This window comes from Peromyscus maniculatus, chromosome 3 (genome assembly GCF_049852395.1).
Source record: "Peromyscus maniculatus bairdii isolate BWxNUB_F1_BW_parent chromosome 3, HU_Pman_BW_mat_3.1, whole genome shotgun sequence".
In the NCBI taxonomy this organism is placed as follows: Eukaryota; Metazoa; Chordata; class Mammalia; order Rodentia; family Cricetidae; genus Peromyscus; species Peromyscus maniculatus.
The window spans coordinates 108,973,098-108,993,925 of NC_134854.1; the positions used below are offsets into that span (position 1 = coordinate 108,973,098).

At 44.9% G+C, this 20,828-nt stretch overlaps 1 protein-coding gene across 35 annotated transcripts in view; it reads right to left on the reverse strand.

Moving 5' to 3' along the window:
• Aak1 (AP2 associated kinase 1) overlaps positions 1-20,782 on the reverse strand; it is a 159,281-nt gene extending 138,499 nt beyond the window's left edge. For 32 of the 35 annotated variants that reach the window (XM_076567177.1, XM_076567163.1, XM_076567162.1 and 29 more), the window contains exons 1-2: positions 20,452-20,603; positions 19,880-20,264 (exon numbers count right to left, since the gene is read on the reverse strand). In XM_076567177.1, coding sequence (XP_076423292.1) covers positions 19,880-20,042 — 163 coding nt within the window. In that variant the 5' untranslated portion in view covers positions 20,043-20,264; positions 20,452-20,603. Of the gene's footprint in view, positions 1-19,879; positions 20,265-20,451; positions 20,604-20,646 lie in introns of those variants that run through there. The other 3 variants (XM_076567184.1, XM_076567183.1, XM_076567152.1) reach the window with 2 other exon arrangements.
• Between the last annotated feature and the right edge of the window lie 46 nt (positions 20,783-20,828).

Sequence of the window (20,828 nt, forward strand, 5' to 3'; positions counted from 1 at the left end):
TCAAGGCAAATCTGACCTATATAACAGGACTTGTCTCAAAAAATAAAAAGTATATGAGAGGATGTGTTAAGTTATATGTAAACATTATGTCATTTTTTTCAGACTTCTGCATGACTGGATTTGTGTCCACAGGGACCCTGCCCAAAATATCAAGGGGTGACTAAATTAAGGAAGGGAATTGGAAGAGGCAGCCTTTGATGGAGACTTCTGTGCTAACCATTTTGGTTCATGAACTGGAAAGACCAGGTAGAATAGCATTTCTAATTCACAAACTGAGCTTTTTTTTTTTTTTTTTTTTTTTTTTTGACTGCCAATGCTAAACCTTCCCCTTAATCTAGAGACCAGAGACCAGAGATGCAGGGATGTGGTCCACCATCAGTCACCAACTCCTGAGGTAAAGGGCTTCCATAAGTAGACGAGATAGCCAAAAGCTACTAATGATCTGACCACTAACTAGGCCTGGGAAGGTAAAGGTAAATAGAAACTTCCAATAACAAAGCACACACACAAAGTAGCAAATTTTAAAAAGTGCTAAAGAGGCTTCTACAGGATCTATACAAAATCTTTTGGGGCTATAGGCAGGAGGGTGTGTGTGTGTACATGCTCCCCTGAACCTCCTATTGAGCCTGAAATTCATCAACTTGGCTTCAAAAAGAAAACCAAGTAGGTGGCTCCCAAGGACCAACACTCAATGCTGACCTCTGGCTTCCATGTATGCACCTGGGCAAGCACACATACATATGTGCCCACATGAACACACATATGAAGGAAAGAAGGAAAGAAATAAAGCAGGGGGAGGGAGGGAGAGAGGGAAGGTAGGCAGAAGGGGAAGTCTGACCTGGCCTATTATCCCAGCACTTGGGAAATAGAAATGGAAGAATCAGGGGTTCAAAGCCAAGTTTGGCTACATAGTCCAACATCAGCCTAAGCTACATGAGACTCTGTCTCAAAAAGGAGCTAGTGAATGAAAACCACCATCTCTTCCTTTCTCACAGAAACCTTATTCCACCAGAAACTGCCTTCTTCTTCATTTGAGTACACCAACTCTTGTTCCTGCTTCTCTCCTGGAGCCCTCCCACTGACCCACTAATATGCTCAAGGATCTCCCAATCTCAGCTATTGTGAACTCCCCCTCTTTTCCCTATCCAAACTTCTGGAAGAAATAGTCTAGATGTAGTGCTCCAGCTCACTGCCCACTCTTTTCATGACTGCACTTCCATCACTCTGAAACAGATTTGGGAAGGCCAATTCTATATGACTGCACTATCCTGAGGGCTTTTCCTGTGTGTGTAGTCCAAACATCTAACTCTAGGGTAGTATGTCTGTAACACACTGCCAGACGCTGATCTCCCTCCTACTTCTCTGTTCTGTCCTTCTGGGGTATCTTCTGCTAAACTTTATTTATTTGGTTTTTCAAGACAGGATTTCTTTGTTACCCTGGCTGTCCTGGTGTTTGCCCTTGTTCGGTAGACCAAGCAGATCTCGAACTCAAGAGATCCACCTGCCTCTGTCTCCCAGTGCTGGGATAAAAGGCATGTGCCACCAATGCCAGCTTCCTGGTAAACTTTAAATGCTGTTCCACTTAAATTTCATGCTCAGCTTACTTCTCTTCTGACTCTTGACTAGTCTGTGCTTTCAAACTATATCTTATAGACAGATTCAAACAAGCCAATCCCATGATGTTTAACTTCCCTAAATTTTCTTCCCTAAAGCTGATTTACTCAAAGCCCTTAGGCCACTTCAATAAAGTAAAAAGTCACCAGGCTTGGTGATATACACCTTAAATCCTGTATCTGGGAGGTAGAAGTGGGTGGATTCCTGAATTTGAGGACAACCTGATCTACATAGTGAGTTTCAGGCCAGCCAGAGAAACATAGTGAGACCTTGCACCAAAAAGAAAAAGGAAAAGGGTGTGTGTGTGTACCCTTCACCAACTTTCACTGCAAGGCATCCCGTAGGCTATGAAAAATGTCAGTGCAGGGTTTCCTGCTTCTGCTGTGTTCTGCTAAGGATGAAGCATGATGCTAGAAACATAATCTGGTCTGCTGTGGGATGGTCTGTATGTCAAATTGCTCTGATTGGTCAATAAATAAAATACTGATTGGCCAGTGGCCAGGCAGGAAGTAGGTGGGACAAGGAGAGAGGAGAATTCTGGGAAGCAGAAGGCTGAGGGGAGAGACACTGCCAGCCGCTGCCATGACCAGCAGCATGTGAAGACGCCGGTAAGCCACCAGCCACGTGGCAAGACATAGATTTATGGAAATGGATTAATTTAAGCTATAAGAACAGTTAGCAAGAAGCCTGCCACGGCCATACAGTTTGTAAGCACTATAAGTCTCTGTGTTTACTTGGTTGGGTCTGAGCGGCTGTGGGACTGGCAGGTGACAAAGATTTGTCCTGACTGTGGGCAAGGCAGGAAAACTCTAGCTACACTGGTCCATGCTGGGATGTTCTGAATTCAGGTCTACAATAGGGAAGGATAGTAAGAGTAAAGACAATTTTAACAGGCATCAAGAGTAATGGGGTTAAAAATCAGAGCAAAAGTCCAACTGATCAGTCAGTCAACTTGAGAAATAATAAACTGCAGTTGAAGCTGGGTGTGCCGGGGCATGGCTTCAATCCCAACACTCAGAAGAACTGTGAGTTCAAGACTGGTGTGGACTATGTAGTGAGACCCTGTTTCAAAAAAAAAAAAAAATTGAGGCTGGAGAGATGGCTCAGTGGTTAAGAGCACTGGCTGTTCTTCCGAGATCCTGAGTTCAATTCCTAGCAACCACAGGCTCAAAACCATCTACAATAGGATATGATGCCCTCTTCTGGCCTACAAGTATACATGCAAAGCACTTATACATAAAATATAAATTAAAAAAAAAAATCAAAACCACTACCAAAAACAACGAAAGAAAGAAAGAAAGAAAGAAAGAAAGAAAGAAAGAAAGGAAGGAAGGAAGGAAGGAAGGAAGGAAGGAAGGAAGGAAGGAAGGAAGGAAGGAAGGAAGGAAGGAAGGAAGGAAGGAAGGAAGGAAGGAAGACAAACCTGTAGATTTAGGCTACAAGGCTTAGGGTGGTTTTTAACAGGCAATTAATAAGCAGATAACCCAAGCAGACATACCATAAACGGATCAGGACCAAAAGCCTTGGTCTTTTTTCCCTTCCTACATGACACCTACCCTCAGCAGTGAGGCCTGAATTAACTAGAGACCTGGAATGGCTCTCCTTAACTCTCTAATCCAATCAAGCCCCGAGTGTGACTCCAAAATGTCCTCCGGGACACTCCGCACTGGTCCGGCCACCACTCTTGCAATCCCCCGTCACACAGCTCCCTCAGGCTCCCTTGACTCTCTAAGGACAACACTGCTCAACTACACCACTTGCTCAGAATGGCTTCTAGTGTTCTCAAAGACAGCCTCCAGACCACAGTTCTCAGGAAACTAGGCCCTGCCTTTCCTTGGGCCTTTCCAACTGTTACCCTCAGAGAGATCATTAAGGAAAAAAGAGACAAGTTTGGCAGCATGGAAACTTAAAGTAGTCACAAAAACACACCATTAGCAAAATGGAAATAACAAAATAGAAAAAACAACTTGCCATGCATCCAACCAAGGATTAATACCTTATACCTTATACATGGAAATAATTTCTATCGATCAGTAAGGGATAAACATCCTAACAAGAATGTGAACAAAGGACCATAAAAGTTTCAACACAAGAGAAGCAAATGACAAAGGAGAGAGAAGTGCGGAGGGAAGGGAAGGCCATACATCCAGTCTCCAGGAGAGACAAGACAGGCATTAGCCTTCCTGGAGAAAGCCTTGGAGTTTGTTGACAACTAAAATATGCCCATCTTTGGAGGCAGCCACTTAACACTCAGAATGTTATTCTCAGGAAGTAACAGAGCAAATGCTCAAAGCCTTAAAAAAATATACTCCTGGTTCCAGCCATTAAGACACTTGCTTCCAAGACCAGAGTTCAATCCCAATGGCCCACAGAAAGCTAGAAGGAGAGAAGAGGATAGAACCAAGTCTCTCAAGTTACCCTTTGAATTCCACATGTGCTGTGGTATGTACACAAAGCACACATGCACAAACAATAAACAAATATAAAAATTGGGGGAAAAATCCTGCCAGGGGTGGATGTAACATACCTATATAATTAATCCCAGTACTCTAGAAACTAGGGTAGAATAGTGAGTTCAAGGCCTGCCTGTGAATACAGTCAAGACTCTATCTTAAGGAAATAATAATAATAATAAAAGCTAAAGAAAAGTCCCATAGCTGTATAGTAACTATAAAATAATTTAAATGTCTTAGAATAGGAGATTAGTTAAATTGCAATCCAACAAACAACAGGCTCGGATGACGCGGCTGACCAGGGGACATACCAAAGAGCAATCGAAAGGAACATGACTAACGGTTCCTCTCTTTGCCTGGCTATCTATTTACTCCTTCCACCATTATTAAGGATTAATGTGTACACCAAAAGAAATTTTTGAAGACTTCTTGGTTGCTTTCTTCCATATCAACCAAAGATGTATTTGTTTTTTAGACAAAGCCTCTGTGTGGTGTGAGTTAGCCCCAAGCTCGTGACCTTTCTGCCTTGGCCACCCACATGCTTGCTGTAAAGGTGTGCATCACCATGCTCGGCATCTGAAACTACACTCGCTTTGTTGTTTCAAGTCTTCCAAACCCCGAATACCATTTGAAAGCCCCTAGATGCAACCAGGCACCAAACGCTGGGTGATAGCTGTTGCTTTAATAAATAGAGACTGAGTAGAGAAGCAGCTGGGGATATTGCTCAGTGGTAGAGTACACATTTAAATGTACAACCCTTGGTTCAAACCCTGCTGCTCAAGAAAAGAGAGGGGTGGGGAGGAAATATCTAAAACACCTTGTACCAGTGCCTAGAACACTGCTTTACATCCAGTGCATGAAGAGTCTGTAAGGGCAGGCTACAAGAGAAGAAGGGAAGGGCACTGGGCCAAAGGAAAACAGCAACAGCAGGGTAAGTAAGGCTCCAGGTGCTGCCACTCGACTTCTCCACACTCCTGCACTTGCCTCTGCCATGTTCTCCCATCACAAGCAGACCCTCAGTCCATCACAAGTCTAACAAGTTAGTTATCCAGGGTCCAAGTCCACAGCAGACCGAAACCAGCGAGGTCGAGGAGTGCTGGGAACTGAGAAGGGCACACAACCACATCAAGAAGTAACAGTCGAGAGTCTCAACAGAACCAAACCAGAAAACATCACAAACTTCAAAAAGGACAGCAAGGCAGAACCACATCACTCAGGAGCAAACGGTCTTACATCAAGCAAACAGCCAGCCCCATCTCCAAGGCAGAGCAGCAGCATTCTAGTAACAGTGCGCTTAAGAATACAAAGACATGCCGGGCGTTGGTGGCGCACGCCTTTAATCCCAGCACTCGGGAGGCAGAGCCAGGCGGATCTCTGTGAGTTCGAGGCCAGCCTGGGCTACCAAGTGAGCTCCAGGAAAGGCGCAAAGCTACACAAGAGAAACCCTGTCTCGAAAAACCCAAAAAAAAAAAAAGAATACAAAGACTTGTTCAGGTATGAGCGCTGGCTGGGCGTTAACTCGGCCCTCATACAACCTGCACTAATGCACACGAATGTGGAGTCAGGACGCAGTCTCCCTAAAGCACAGGGCACCGTTGTTGCCAGATAGGCTCAAGTAAAAAGCACTTCTCACCTACAACATGCTGCCTCTGTGGCACATACTCTAGAGACAGGAATACATGACCGGCTTCACAAAAAGCCGGTCCAAATACTAAAATACCAGAAACTGATAACACCAAAGGACCAGAAACTGATAACACCAAAGGACCAGAAAAACCTGACACACACACACACACACAGTTTAAAAAAAGTAAAATATATCTTTAAAAATAAAACAGCTTGCCGGGCGGTGGTGGCGCACGCCTTTAATCCCAGCACTCGGGAGGCAGAGCCAGGCGGATCTCTGTGAGTTCGAGGCCAGCCTGGGCTACCAAGTGAGTCCCAGGAAAGGCGCAAAGCTACACAGAGAAACCCTGTCTCGAAAAACAAAAACAAACAAACAAACAAAAATAAATAAAATAAAATAAAACAGCTCAATCAAAGTATTTGCAAATGTTAACACAAATTACAAACTAGCCTCTAGAAAGGTTACAAATATATGCACGTCATCTTGTTTATACAGCTAAATGTTTCCTTCTCTCTTCCTTCCCTCCCTCCACTCCTTCCTTTCTGATTAATTACTCAAATTCCTTCAAATTACAAACATAACCTATTGTTATTAATAAATATTGTTAACCAATAACAGTAATCAAAAGCTCCATTGTGAATGGCATCTGCGTTTCTCCCACGGACAGAGTCATCATGTCATTGGCACCTGGACTCACTCCACACTCCATTTCAACAGCTTGGACAACACTCTCTCAGTCCAAACCCCAGGACTACACAGCCATCCAGTCCGAGCTCATGTGCCCTTCCCCTCCCTTTAATTTGGCCTTAGCTCTCTCACCTACCCTGTCTGGACCACTTCTTACCCTCCCTCACTCTGCTGCTTCCTTCACATGCCTACCCCTCACTGGGCTGTTTTCACTGGGCTCACAGATGTACCAGGACTACAACAGGCACAAGGGACACAGCAATAAACAAGCCAGATTCCTGCTTCAGGCAGCTGAAACTCTAGTGGGAGGAGATAAGTAAAAAGCAAGAACATTAGCTGATATAGAGGCAAAACAAGCCTCAGCCGGTGTGTGTCCAAAAAGGCCATTCTGAGGTGACACCACAGTGAGCTGAGTGACAGGAGCCAGCCAGGGGAAGATCAGGAGGAAGAGGGCCCCATGCAAAGGGCCAGTCAGGCCTGTGACTGAAGAGGAAACAACACAATATGTTCAAAAAAGAGAAAGAAGCGCAGGACGTGGTTGCACACACCTTTAATCCCAGCACTCAGGATGCAGAGATAGGTGGATCTCTGTGAATTTGAGGCCAATCTGGTCTACATAGAGAATCCCAGGCTAGCCAGTACTACCCCATGACACCTTGTAACAAAAAAATAAACAAAACAAAAAAGATAGTTAATGATGAATCAGTATGACTAAACTAACAAGCACACCGGTGAACCTGGGTGTGGTGTTGTATACCTGCAATCCTAGCACTTAGCTGAGAAGGACTGACAGTTTGAAAACCAGCCTGGGCTAGAAAAATTCAGATAGGTGGATGAGAGAGAGAGAGAGAGAAATGGATAGACAGGCAGACAACAGCAGAGCTAGATCAGAGGTCTGCAGGCCATGGAGGAGTTGGAGTTGAATGCCAGTTGCCCTCCTCTTCCTCCATCTGCCCTACTGGATCCCAGGGCATCTGCCCTCAACACGTGCTCAGTCTGCAGTCAGCCTCCCTGTAAGGCTCCATCCCTATCCTGTGGTTGTCTACCAATGGCACTCAAGCTCTTCTCAAGCCAGTCCTGAACTACATCTGCGCTGGAGTATTGTTGGCATTCCTACTAAAAGGTCCCCAACTAGCCAGTTATCACAGCTCACATTTGTAATCCCTAAGCAGCAGAGGCAGGAGGATTGGCATGAGTTCAGGGGCAGCTTGGGCTACAAGTTACAGATCAGGCTGGAGACAGTGTCTCAAAGACAAAACAAAACAAAACAAAATGAGACAACATCCCAAAGAAAAGTCATTGTCTTCCCTCTGAACATTATTTTTACGTTTTTAAATGATTTTTATTACTTTTAACCAATAGCAACAACAACAAATTCCATCATGACTCAGCATCTGTCTTCTTCCCAGGGAAATGACAAATGAATTGTATATATGGGGGGCAGTCTGGGCAGTTGAGTGCTAGGAACTGAGCCCTATCCTCTGCAAGAGCAATCTGTACTTAGCCATCTTTCCAGCCCCACTCCACCTTTACTAATGCCATGATTTATTTACCCAGCCACACAAGACAGAAGCCCAAGCTCTGGTTCAACTCATGGTAAAGGGAAACAAGGAAGCCAGGCTGGTGACAACTTGCCTGACACAGAGAAGGCTCTCAAGAAGAGAGGATGTCAAATCACAGTGCTTCTCTCTCCTCCCTGTCCTCACTCAGGGGCTTATGGATATGTATCAAACTCCAGCTCGGCCAGGTTATATCAATACACAGTAAAACAAATATTCCCTCAGGAAAACAAACCTTATACAACCGAATATTAAGAATTACCTTATTCAGAGACTGCTAATCGACTACATGTCAGGCCTATGCAAAGTGCTCTGCATATGTCCTTTCAGCTAATCTCACAAAAACCCAGGTTTTGCATTTTCAGAGTGAGGAAAGTGGATCTTAGGAGTCGGCCCACATCACAGGGACAGATCTATCAAGAAGAGCTGCCTACCTCTAGTGTCTGTGTTTGTAACCCCAGTCCCCATGGTGCTAGCCAAAGAAGGGGCAAAGGAAAAACCTAGAGGCACCCCTCTACTCCAGTAGGGCAGGGAACACACAGCATCAGAAATCAAGTTTTCCCCCGTCATTGATGAGCTACATATACTCTCTGGCCAAGCCAAGATTTTTCCAGTCAAAAGGCCTAATAGAATCATCTCTTTCAGTACAGCCCCACCAACCCAGCCCCACTCCATCCCACATCAAAGTTTCCAGAATGCTAAAGAGAAGGGGAAAAGGCCTGAAGAACAGGGCTAGGTTACATCCAGGGGAAACTAAACAAGTTTAAAGACTTGTGATAGAAGCAACACTCTGGCACTGGCCAGATTAGCCAAGCAGAAAAAAAGTTGAATCAGCAAGAGCTAGAGAGCAGCCACCTCTACCTGCACAATCCACAGCACCTGATTCCTATCTTCTCCCTGTCCTCATAAGTACTAGTCACCACCTACACCTCATATTCACAGAGTACCAGAATCTTTCCTTCACACTAACAGTCCCAGTGCAATGGCTACCAATGACCTTGATAAAAAGCAAATAGCACAGCAGTGGACTGCTTTCCAGGACTCAAGGCCTAGATGAAAACATTGATATTTTAGATCACTGTAATTCCAGATGACAATCTGGCATCAATGCCATGCTCTGCCCTCTCAACAATACAGGAATGCTATCAGCTCTGAGCCCAATAATCTCTCAACTTTTCAGAAGCTGTAAGTAGTGTTTCAGTTGGTACTGCCATCCATTGTCTATCTGCCAATGTTAATTCAACCTAAAGAAAAAAATGACAGTTCAAGCTGACCCAACCATAACTGACCTCACAGGAAACTCCAAGGTTTTTAAAATCATTTTTAAAACTATTATTATTTTCTGTGTATGTGTATGGGCAGGTTGACCAACTCACAGCATGTGGAGGTCAGAGGACAACCTGCACATGTCTGTTCTCTCCTTCCACCACATGAGTCTGGGGATTGAACTCAGGTTGTCAGGATTAGCAGAGAACATCTTTATCTACTGAGACATCATGCTGGCCCAAAACTCCATTTTCAACTTCGTTTTAGCTCTGCAACTTGCCCTTTGGCAGTGTAGAGACCTAATTCAAAAGGACTCCTGTTTGTCACAATAGGGCAGGTATGTGCATCTCTGTCATCTAGTAGGATATAGCTCCATGATAGAGTACTAGGCTAGGACTCTCTCCGGTTCACTCTCCAATAGAAAACCCCAAAATACACAAGACCAACCCTACCCTCAACAAAGAATTACCCAGTCCAGAATCTCATAACTACCAAGGTAGCACAACATGATGTGGTGACCAGTGTGGTAACAAAAGAGCCAGTATGGATGCTCAGGGCATCCAGTGTACATGTGATGTCAGGCAAAGGTCTACTTTTTAAAATTCACTTTCCTAGAATCAATAAACCAGTAATTTTTCTTATTCTTTTAAAAGCCCTTAATTCTTTACATAAACTAAGAAGCTCTTATAGGAATAAACCAGTAATCCCAAGAAAGTAAGATGACCAGTCTTGGCAGGTCCTTGCTGAAGTTAGTGGTACTAGTATCCCAACACTCACTAATATAGATTTAGAGCTTTAAATTTCTCCCAGATCTTCTCTTCTCAATGCTGTGGTTTGAATGTGTTCCTCCAAAGTCTGTATGCTGGGTTCTAGTCACCAGGATGGTAGTATAAAAAGGTGATTGATTACTCTGGAGGGAAAGGCCCTCAGGAATGAGATGAGTGCCCTTTAAAGAGGTGCCACAAAGCCGTCCTGACCATTCCTCCCTATGAGAAAACATAGAAAAGCAGGCAGTCTATGCCCAGAATAGAGTCCTGGCCACAACCCCATTATGCTGGCTCTCCAGTTGTACACCTCTGGCTTTCAGAACTGAGAAATAAACCGACTTACTTGCAAGCTACCTAGTTTATGGAATCGTTTCTGCAACCCAAAGAGACTTAGTCAATGAGTAACCCTAAAATGCTGTGTAAGTATTCCCAGGCTTAAAAAGCTCACAAAGAGATTTATTTGAGAAGGGCTCTAGAGTGTTATCGAAGAGGCCAAGGGTATATGTTCATTGGTGGAGAACATGCCTAGCCTAGGGTATACAGGCCCTCTGGCGCCATCCCCAGTGCTGACCAAAATTAATTAATTAATTAAGATTACTATGAAAAATGATAGGGCCAGGCATGATGGCCACACCTTTAATCTCAGCACTCAAGAAGCAGAGGCAGATCTCTGTGAGTTCAAGGCCAGCCTGGGCTACAGAGTGAGTCCCAGGAAAGGTGCCAAAGCTACACAGAGACACCCTGTCCTGTCTCAAAAAAACCAAAAAGAAAAAAAAGAAAGAGCCAGCAAAGCTTACTGAGCATCTCAGCTACATCTGAGCTGCCACACCTAACAGAGAAGTCATAAAGACTCAGCTCGACCTTCCTACTAGAGACAACATAACTAACGCCCAAGAAACAAGAGACTATACCACTCAATACTATCCCCTGCATCCTGGGGTACATGGCACAGTCTCTGCGTTCTGAAAGGGTTGAAAGGGAGATCAGTGCGCAACGAAACATTATAAAGGCTGCTTGTCCAAGTCTTTTACTGGAATCCATCCTTTGAGGAACCTTGTTTTAGGTAACACCTTGAGTTCAGCAAGTTTGATATGCTCTAATCTTCTCTCTCAAGGTGGAGGCAAGTACTTTCCATCTCCTGAGGAACAAAAATGACTGAGGACCATGGATCTAGACCAGTGCTCTTCAAATAGTGCATCCAAGACAATAAGACAATCCACTGAGGTACAGAAAGGAAAGGTAGACCTTTATTTATATTTATTCTCATCATAGAAAGTAAGATTTTCAAAAAATGGCAACCCAAAACTTCAGAAAGTATTTGCAAATCCTCCTCTTGAAAAAATTAATATCCAGAATGCAGAGAATTTCTAAACCTCAACAAATAAGTAAACAATTGATTCAAAAATTAGCAAAGGACTTAAATTTCTTCAAAAAGATACACAAATAGATAATAATCACATGAAAATGCTCAACATGACTAATCATTTGGGAAATGCAAATCAAAACTACAATGAGGCACTATTTAACACCAGACAGCTACCATTGCAAAAAGACGATAAAGCCCGACCTCGTTGTACATGGTGGCATAGGCCTATCCTCCCAGCTCCAGAGATTAGGTAAAGTTCAATGTCAGCTTGAACTTTAATAAGCACTTAAAATAACGGTAATATAGCTGGACATAGTGGTGCATGCCTTTAATTCCAGTTCTGGGAGGCAGAGATAGGCAGATCTCTTTGAGTCCACCTGTAAGTTTGAGGCCAGCCTGTTCTATATAGCAAGTTCCAGGCCAACAAGAGCCACACCTGAGACTATGTCTCAAAAAACTAAAACTAAATAACTAAGCAAATAAAACAAAAATAATAATAATTACCAGGTGGGGTGGCACATGCCTATAAGCTGAGCATGAGGGAGTTGAGGAAATAGGATTAGGATTAAAGGTTATTCTCAGCTAACTTCAAGGCCAGCCTGGGCTACATGAGACTTTAACTAAAAAAAAGAAAAACAAAACACTGGGGCTGGAGAGAGGGCTCAGTAGTTAAGAAAGCTTGCTTTTGCAGAGGACCAGAGATGAGTTCCCAGCACCTATGCCAGATGGCTCACAACTGCCTAGTAACTACAGCTCCAAGGGATTAGTGTACTCTTCTGGTTTCCATGAGTACCCCACACATGGCATAGGTTCAAACACACACACATATACATAAATAAAATAAAAATAAATAGTTCAGATAAAAACTATCAAAGGAATAACTAAGATCCTTGTGCACTGTTGATAGCATGTAAGGTTGACAGAACATGACAATCTCTCAAAGAATTGATAAAAGAATCACTGGAGGCCCAAAAGGATAGCTCAGAAGGTAAAGATGCTTGCCACCAACACTGACAACCTGAGTTCAAACCCTGGATGCCATGTGATAGAAAAAGAAAAACTCCTACTCTGACTTCCATATGTGCAGTGTGATGCATGCATAACCCCACACTAAAAAAAAAGTTTTTAAAAAATTTCCATATGACCCAGCAATTCTATGTGTATACCCCAAAATAACTCAATGCAGTTTTAGAGAAAAATTTCCACATCCATGTTCATAATACTATTCACTATAACTAAAAGGTAGAAGCAATTCACTTGCCCATCAACAAACAAATAAGCAAGTAAAATGTAAAATGTATGCACAACAGAACAGTATTGAGCCTTAAAAAATAAAGAATAAGCTATAACTTGGATGAACCTTGAAGACATTATGCTAAATGAATAAGCCAGTCACAAAAAGGCAAACAGTCTATGATTCCATTAGAAGCACTTAAAAGTATAATTAAAAGTAATAAGAAAGAGAAAGTAGAGTACCAGAGAGTAGAGAGAAAGGGAGATAGGACAGTAGGTATACAATTTCAGTTTTACAAGATCAAAGTATTTAGAAGATGGTGTGGTGGCTACAATCTACAAAGGCAGCAAACACTGTCCAACTGTGCACTCAAATAGTTATTGTGGGCAGAAGTGGCTGGGTATACTTTTTTTTATTTTTTATTTATTTATTTATTTTGTTTTGTTATTTGAGGCAGGATCTCATTATGCAGTTCTGGTTGCCTAGAGCTCACTGTGTAGACCAGACTGATTTAAAACTCACAGCAATCTGCCTGTCTCTGCCTCCCAGTGCTGGGGTTAAAGATGTGAGATAGCACCCAGCCTGCTTTTACCTCAATCCAAAATGGAAGAAAAACAAACAAAAAGCCCTGGGCATGGTAATACAACTCTCTATGATCCTAGGACTAAGAAAGTAAGCAGGATGATCCTAGGTCATCCTGAGCTACTCAACAAACTCACAGGCAGCCTTGACCACAAGAGACTGTCTAAAACAAACAAAAACCAGAAAAACTAAGATTTTTATCTTTATTAATATGTAATGACTAATGCCTGAAACCAGTGTTCCCATTCACTCTAGTGTCTCACACCAAAAGGCTAGTGGAGGCAGCTTTCACCCATCCTATCTGGGAGATACTATGTTTCACGTGGGTTTTGGTAAGTGGATTTACTAATCACTTTGTTTTAAATGAATTGATAACCCTCATAAAGCCAAGAGGCTTACCAAGACTTCTGGAAAGAAACCTTGGATTAAAGACAGCACAAGCATGAGCAAACAGGAGCACAGAGGCACTGTCACTTCCCTCTGGTGTACTCTTCATCGGGTACATTACAAAAATGGAACAAGCATGTCTTATAAAAGAAGTTCACCAAAAGCTTGCCATTTAGAACTGGATGTGTATACACCGTGCTGATGATGCATCTCAACGTAAGTGTATGCCATGCTTTCAGATATTAGAATGACAGCAGGACATGAACATGACTTATACACAAGTCACACAGGAGCGACTGACATGCTGTTAACATAATAGTGCTAGTCTCTCCTCAGCTTTAGAGACCACTGACTTACACCCACACCACCCAACAGGGTTTTCTGTGAAGAGAAACTAGACTTACTGCTCTGTCTAAAACTGTAAGCATTAGTTACAGGTGGCTTTTCAGCAACTAGCATTTAGCTAGTGTGTCTGAAGTCTTAAACTGTTATTGTTATTTTGTTTAATTTTGGATAATTTAAACAGCTATCTCCAGTTGAAGCTACTTTAGTGGACAGCACAGGCATAGGCCACAATTAAATTACTACCTCGATCTCAAAACGTACAGCTTTGGCCATGTTGTCCCCTCTCCCTAAAATGTTTTCCTGATCCTGTCCATCTGGCAGTAATTTCTCATTTTTCAAGACATACCTTAATGTCACTGTTTAGCTTTCCCTGGCTACTTACTCCACACAAGATAACTACTCTGCCAGACCTGAGGCCTTCACCCTTTTCCAGGCTCCATTTCAACAGGTCCTGCAATTTCTGCCATGTCTCAAGATCTCGGTTACTGTGAGTTCCTGAAGGCCGACACCTGGCACACAGAGCATCTGCACAACACTCACTGGATACGCGGTGGGTGAACAAGCTCCATCTCCAGGTCACACCAGAATCAGTTCACAGAGGACTCAGAAAAGCAGACTGCAGTGAGTGCTTCCGACTTCACTGGCTAGATTACCTTGTAAGCAGGCTCAGAAGGCACTTGTTCTTCTAAGAGCACCACACAGAGGTGGACGTTGGTCCTGGTCCTTTCTCTAAAGTGTCAACTTTCAGATATTACAAGTTAAAATACACTTCAATTGTTTTGATGTTTCTTAAGCCACCCCCATCTTAGGTACTGAAGTACAGTAGATGCTCCCCACACACGCTACCACTTGAAACCCATGTGTTCTCACTTAATCTCCCATTAAACGAGCTGGATTTTGTCAGAAAGACCAAAGGAGAGCTCTGACCGTAGCAACTGCGTACTCTGGACTTCATTTCTGAATTCTTGATTTGCCTATATTTAGCAAAGCTATAACCGTCATCATGCCCCAAACCAGGAAGACACCATTCACAAACCACCCCCTAAAAATCTGCATTGCCTGTAAAAACCCAGACTTCCCAGCAGGCAAAGTCATCTGAAGTGGGAGGGATCAAAGTGGTATCTTCGTCAAGAGAGGGACTCAGAAGGATCTAACTAATCTCTCTGCTTGGCGCTCAAGGGTCCCCATGAACCATTTCTTCCCTTTCTCACCTGCCCTAATCAAACATCTTAAATGCCCTGTGCATTCTTCTCTAACACTGGAGACACACACACACACACACACACACACACACACACACACACACACACACACACACCTGCCTGCTTCTGCTTAACTTCTTGCCTCTTATGACACTTCTGAGACACCCTTCTGTGCTTTAGCACAGGGCAAGGGCACGGTAAGGGAGCAAGTGCATAGCTTGTAGCTGCTTCGTAGTTCTTCAAAGAGCACAGAGCTACTGAAGAAAGAGAGCAGCAAACACATCCAAATACATATTGGGAACCAAGTATACAAGAATCCCATTCTATCCCACCTCCAAACACACACACCCTTGGCTTCCTTTCCTTGAGCCTGGAAGGGAAACTCGTACCAAAACAGTGACATCACACCGGTCAGTATTCCTAGACTCATCTTCCATTTCACCACTCCACAGTTCTGCACACACCATTCCTTCCGGCTCGGAGGCCTGGGGTAACACGGCTGGTACATTTGCTGGGGAACTGCCCTTCCTGTTCAAACCACCCCTTTCTCCCTATCGTCGCTGAACAGGACACTCATTCCAGGATGACTTGTTATTTATTGGTCTCAATCCATGACCCATCAAGCTTTTTTTGGAACCTAATGCAGCGCCTGCTGCAGACAAACACAAATACATGGCTCACCAGATGAATGCACACATGTACTACCAACACATTTAGAACTGTGTGCTATATGTGGGCTGGAGAGGAGGGGTTGCACAGTTTTCAAGCCTTTCTCCCTTGCTCTGCAGCTAGGGGGAATTAGGAAGCTTTCTGACAGTCTCAGTTCTCACCAGCCCTAGACCTGGATTCTTTTTGTGCAGGTGAGAACGTTCTGTGGGGCCTGCTAGTTCACCTCCTGCAGAACTGATACAGCTCTGGAATGCTGCCTTAGGCACAGCAAGTATTCAATGTTTACTTACTGTTTAAACTTTAGATATAAGGCTTTATATATTGAGCCAAGAAGTATGACAAAAGTACTGCTTCTAAGCACTGCTCTAATTTTCCCAATGAGCTCATTCTAGAAGCTTAAGCCAAATCTTCCCTTGATATCACATGTCTATTAACTCAGACATGGTTTATCACCTCATTCAGGCATCCTCACTAAGAAAGCACTGGGGCTAGAGATGGTCATATCCCTCTAATTCATGGCTGAGAGGCTCACCTTCCTCCAGACAACCAGTGCCTGAGGGACTGGGTAGAGAACAGTTCAGCACGACGGCCGCTGAAGATGGCAGCCCAGCACCCCCTCTTCTCTAGCACCTGATTCTTGAGTCCTGCCAGCCCCTTCTGTGAAGCACACACTAATCCCCACACTGGGGAAAAGGAAATCGTCAACAGGATGTGGTGGCAATCAGGTCTGTGTTTGAAAACTGCCACTGTCACCACCCTACACTGCCTGGCCACTGGGGCACGTGGCAATTAACTCACTATCCCTGAGCAACTCTGGCTGGGATTAGTGGACAGGTCAGCACTGAGAACTCAGAGAAGAGGGGCTAGGGAAGAAGCACGGCTACCCAAACGATACTGCAAAGAACATCTGGCCCCGCTTTGGATCGTCTCGGCCAGGCTGGTTTTCACCCTGCTCTCCACTCATCTTTAACTATAGACACACTGTTGCTGGCTACATAAGAGCTACCATTTATTTTATATACTATCTTTTTATATACTATCACACCAAAGCCTCAATACCACCTCACAGGGCAGTGGAACTCAGATTTTAGCTTACATCAGAATCTCCCTGGAACTTGTTAAAGTCTCATACCCACAATCTGCAGAGTGAGGTGTGAGAGCTTCATTTCTAATAAGCTCTCCTATGGAATAGCTTGACCCAAGTTGTATAACTGGTTAAAGAAAAACAAAGGATCCAGGGGGCCAGCAAAATGGCTGAACAAGTAAAGACACTTGTCACAAAAGTCTGTCAATGTGAGTTCTAGCCCCAGAAGCCAGGTAAAAGTAGAAGAGGTAGAAGAGAACTAACATAACAATGCTGTCTTCTGACTTCTACACACACACACACACACACACACACACACACACACACACACACACACAAATAGTAATAATAATAAATAAATGTTTTCTTAAATCAGATCTAGTTAATAGTGAAATGGCTCAAAGGTTAAAGGCATCTGCTACCAAACCTGAAGACCTAAGTTTGAGCCTCAGGACCCACATGGTGGAAGGAAAGAACAAATTCTTGCAAGTTGTCCTCTGTTCTCCACATGCATGCTGTTGTGTGCACACATATACATACACACACAAACACACACACACACACACACACACACACACACACACTCATGTGCACACGCAATGTAAAAATATTTAAAAACAAAAGCAAATCCAAACATTGAACCTAAACCTGTCTGACTATACAATCAGCGCCCATAGCACGCTACTATACGTGCAATGTATTTCCTTTCTTCCTCTATTGACTGGTAGTTCCCTAAAGGCAGACATCAGGGCTGGAGATGTAGCTCAGGGGTACATGTACAAGGTCAGCATGATCCACAGCACCTCAAGGAAATTTACTGGCTAATTAAAATAAAGGCAGGCATCATACTTTAGAGTTTAGACCCCTCACCCCCTCGAAACTTAGTAGTCTTTAAACTCAGTAGGTGCCACATAAATATGGACTCCTACATATCCACATACTTCAAAGGCCACACACAATTCAAGCTCAATCATAGGCAAAGAATTTGCCAGACCAAATTTTAAATGCTACTCTCACGCACAACCTCAGCCCATGCTGTCACCATACTGGCTCATTCCATAAAACAGTTCTTGGCTCCCTAACATTTAGGGGCCCTAAGGACAAGATTTGCAGCTATTGCACCCTAGCTTATTTGCATGGTGACACTAATCATATCACTAATTGTCCATTTTCCATCTCCTAAAACATCTCTGAAACTCTAGCATCTAGTTTAACACCATGTCCCCAGAGCCCAGGCACTCTGCAACTGTTGGGTGAATAAATGAATGAATGAATGCACAGTTTTGAGCCCTGGGTTCTATTTTTTTAAATATCATAATGCACAATGAGCAGTTCTCAGGATGAATTCCAGGGCAGCCTAGAAAACAAAGACCAATTTTGTGTTTTCTCTTTCCTTTCCATCAGTCTTCTAAGACTCAGAACAGGCAATACTTAGGGTCACACATGATGAGACAACATCCTAGCTGAAAAAACTGTTCCTGGGCTCTGAGGCCAGCAGAGGCCATTTAGAGAAGAGGAAAGAACTCTGGGCCCCTCATCCTCCTGCTTTCTCTCACACACTCCACCCACTGCAGTCAAGGACTTTGGCTACAGGATAAAAGAGTCAGCTCAGATTCCAAGGTACAGATCTGGCAGCAGACACAGAAGCATCTCCCACCCTGCACCAGTTCTCAAAGAAAGGTTCAGAGAGGATGGTGACTCAGGTCCAGACTAAGTCCAACTGGAGCAGTACTAAGGATGAAAACAGCAGTAACTGCAAAAGGAAATTCATTATCAGATATCTCTTTAAAATCGTGCTTTTTAAGTACAGGCTTCAATCCTATCCTCAGAAATCGGGCCCCACCGAATCCAGTGCTTACCCAAACTGAGGCAAACACAGCTTCTCCCTCTTCCCACCCACCCATCCACCACCCCACAACACTCACCATGACAGGCATTTCCTAGTCCCAGGGAGGGATCCTTGCTTCAACTCAGCCTGCAAAAGCCTCCTTTTCAAAGGGGCCTCTTAGCTTTCATCCTCTCTTCCCTAGCTAATAAACTATCCCCTACCACCATGTTGCCTTCACTGAGGCCTCCCCCACACCCAACCCCTGGCAGTCTGTAACACAACCTACAGTAGGCTGGCCCTATCCAATTAGTTTGAATTGCTTCATGCCAAGGAAATCGCTGCTTTTATTAAGAATAAAAGCACTCTAAGCAGGCGATGAGCTGTGAAAAGTATCAGTCTGGCATAATTATGAAGGTCGAGGTTAAGGTGAGCAGAGGAACACTCGAAGATTTCCCTAAAGCCTGGGGCATTAGTACAGATAGACAAATGAACACACACCGAGAGGATCGACAGATCCAAACAGCACCCTCTCCAATTGAGAGAAAACTAAAGCAGGGCCACTCTTAAGTAATTCTTAAATAGAAACTAAAACAGGAGAAAGGAGGCCTAAGCGACTGAGTTCAAAACAACCTCATTCACTTCTTACGATTTTTATCTCAGCTACATCCTGGGGACCTGATTACAGCCGGGTGAAGAAACAAACCTCGTCAAACGACCAAAAAAAATGCATTCCCATCACCAGAAAGATCCTCTGTGGATACTTACTTAGAGAAATGGGAAAGCTGGGCAAAGGAAACCCTCTCTCTTTTTATGATCTCTTCCAATCCCCACCCTTCAGCCTCGGCATCAGAATCCAAAGTTTCAGGGAAATGGCAAGCCCACCACCACCCTGCATTTGATGTCATCTATACTTCACACATCCGTTTTCCCATCTGATCCGCATAAATCAGCCAAAGGAGGAGGTTTCTCCACTCTCCCCCCCCCCAACTAAAATAAAAGGCCACTGAGGTAAACAATTTGGGCAATACTGCCCCCCAAGCCCTGTCAATTCCCAGTCTGAGTTTTAAATCTCTCAAGGACAATGACTCGCAGGCAAAGTGCAGGGGAAGGGAGGGTCAGTTGGTCAAAACCCATTCATACAACTAGAAACCAGAGTCTTGCCACATCAGCACATGAATTTAATTCACCGCGCACTGGCTTCCCACGTACCTTCCGCCAGCACCTCGTCCACGGTGACCTGCTGCCGCCCGATGCCAAAGACCCTTCCGATGTAGCCACTGCCCAGGCCTGAGCTGCTGCCCCCTCCTCCGCTGGAGCCTGAGCCCAGGCCAGAGCTGCCCTGCTCCCGCCTGGAGTCGAAAAACTTCTTCATCTTTCCAATAGGAAACGCCAAGGCAAGATGCCGATGGTTTCTCGGTTCGTATTTGTTGAAAAGAAAAGAGATCTAAGGATTTCTTCTCGGGTTTCAGCTCGGAGCGGAGCCACGGGAATCCGGCCGTGGGGTGGGGGCTGAGGGACGGCGCCTGCAGGAACAGACTGTCAATCGCGCGACGGGGTCCCCTCCTCCTCGGAGAGCGATCGTTTAAGTTTAAACCTGTGATGACAGAGGCAGAGAGAGGATGAATCAGTAACACACTCCAGAGCCCAACTGCCGGGTCCTAGGGGAAGCAAAGGCCGTCATCCAGAGGAAACGCTGCGTGCATGTTCTTCAGGAAAGCCCTGGAAACGCACCGGCCCCCAGCCCGGACCCCCTCCCCGGGCCCCGGGCCCCGGACACCCACTAGCGGCAGCCCGGCGCCGAGCCCAGCTACCAGCCCCGCGACATGGCCACGGCCGCCGGCCTGCGACGCGGAGGAGGCGGCGCTGCCGCAGAGCCGGGGCCGCTTAGGCGCCCGCCCGCCAGCTGATCCCCGAGCGCCGCGCCGAGGCCGCCCCTCCCCCGCGCGCGCGCGCGCCCGGCGGCTCCGACCACCCACCCGGAAGTGACCTGCCACCGGAAGTGCCTCTCAGGGCCGCGCGGTCCCGGCTCAGGGCCGCCTCTGGGACTCCAGCTGTTGCCACAGACCGAAAGAAGTCGGTGGCAAGACGGGCACCAGAGGAGGGGGGGCTCCGGACGGAGACACTTGGGAGAGAACGTTGCTGTCGCCCGGCCGCTGCG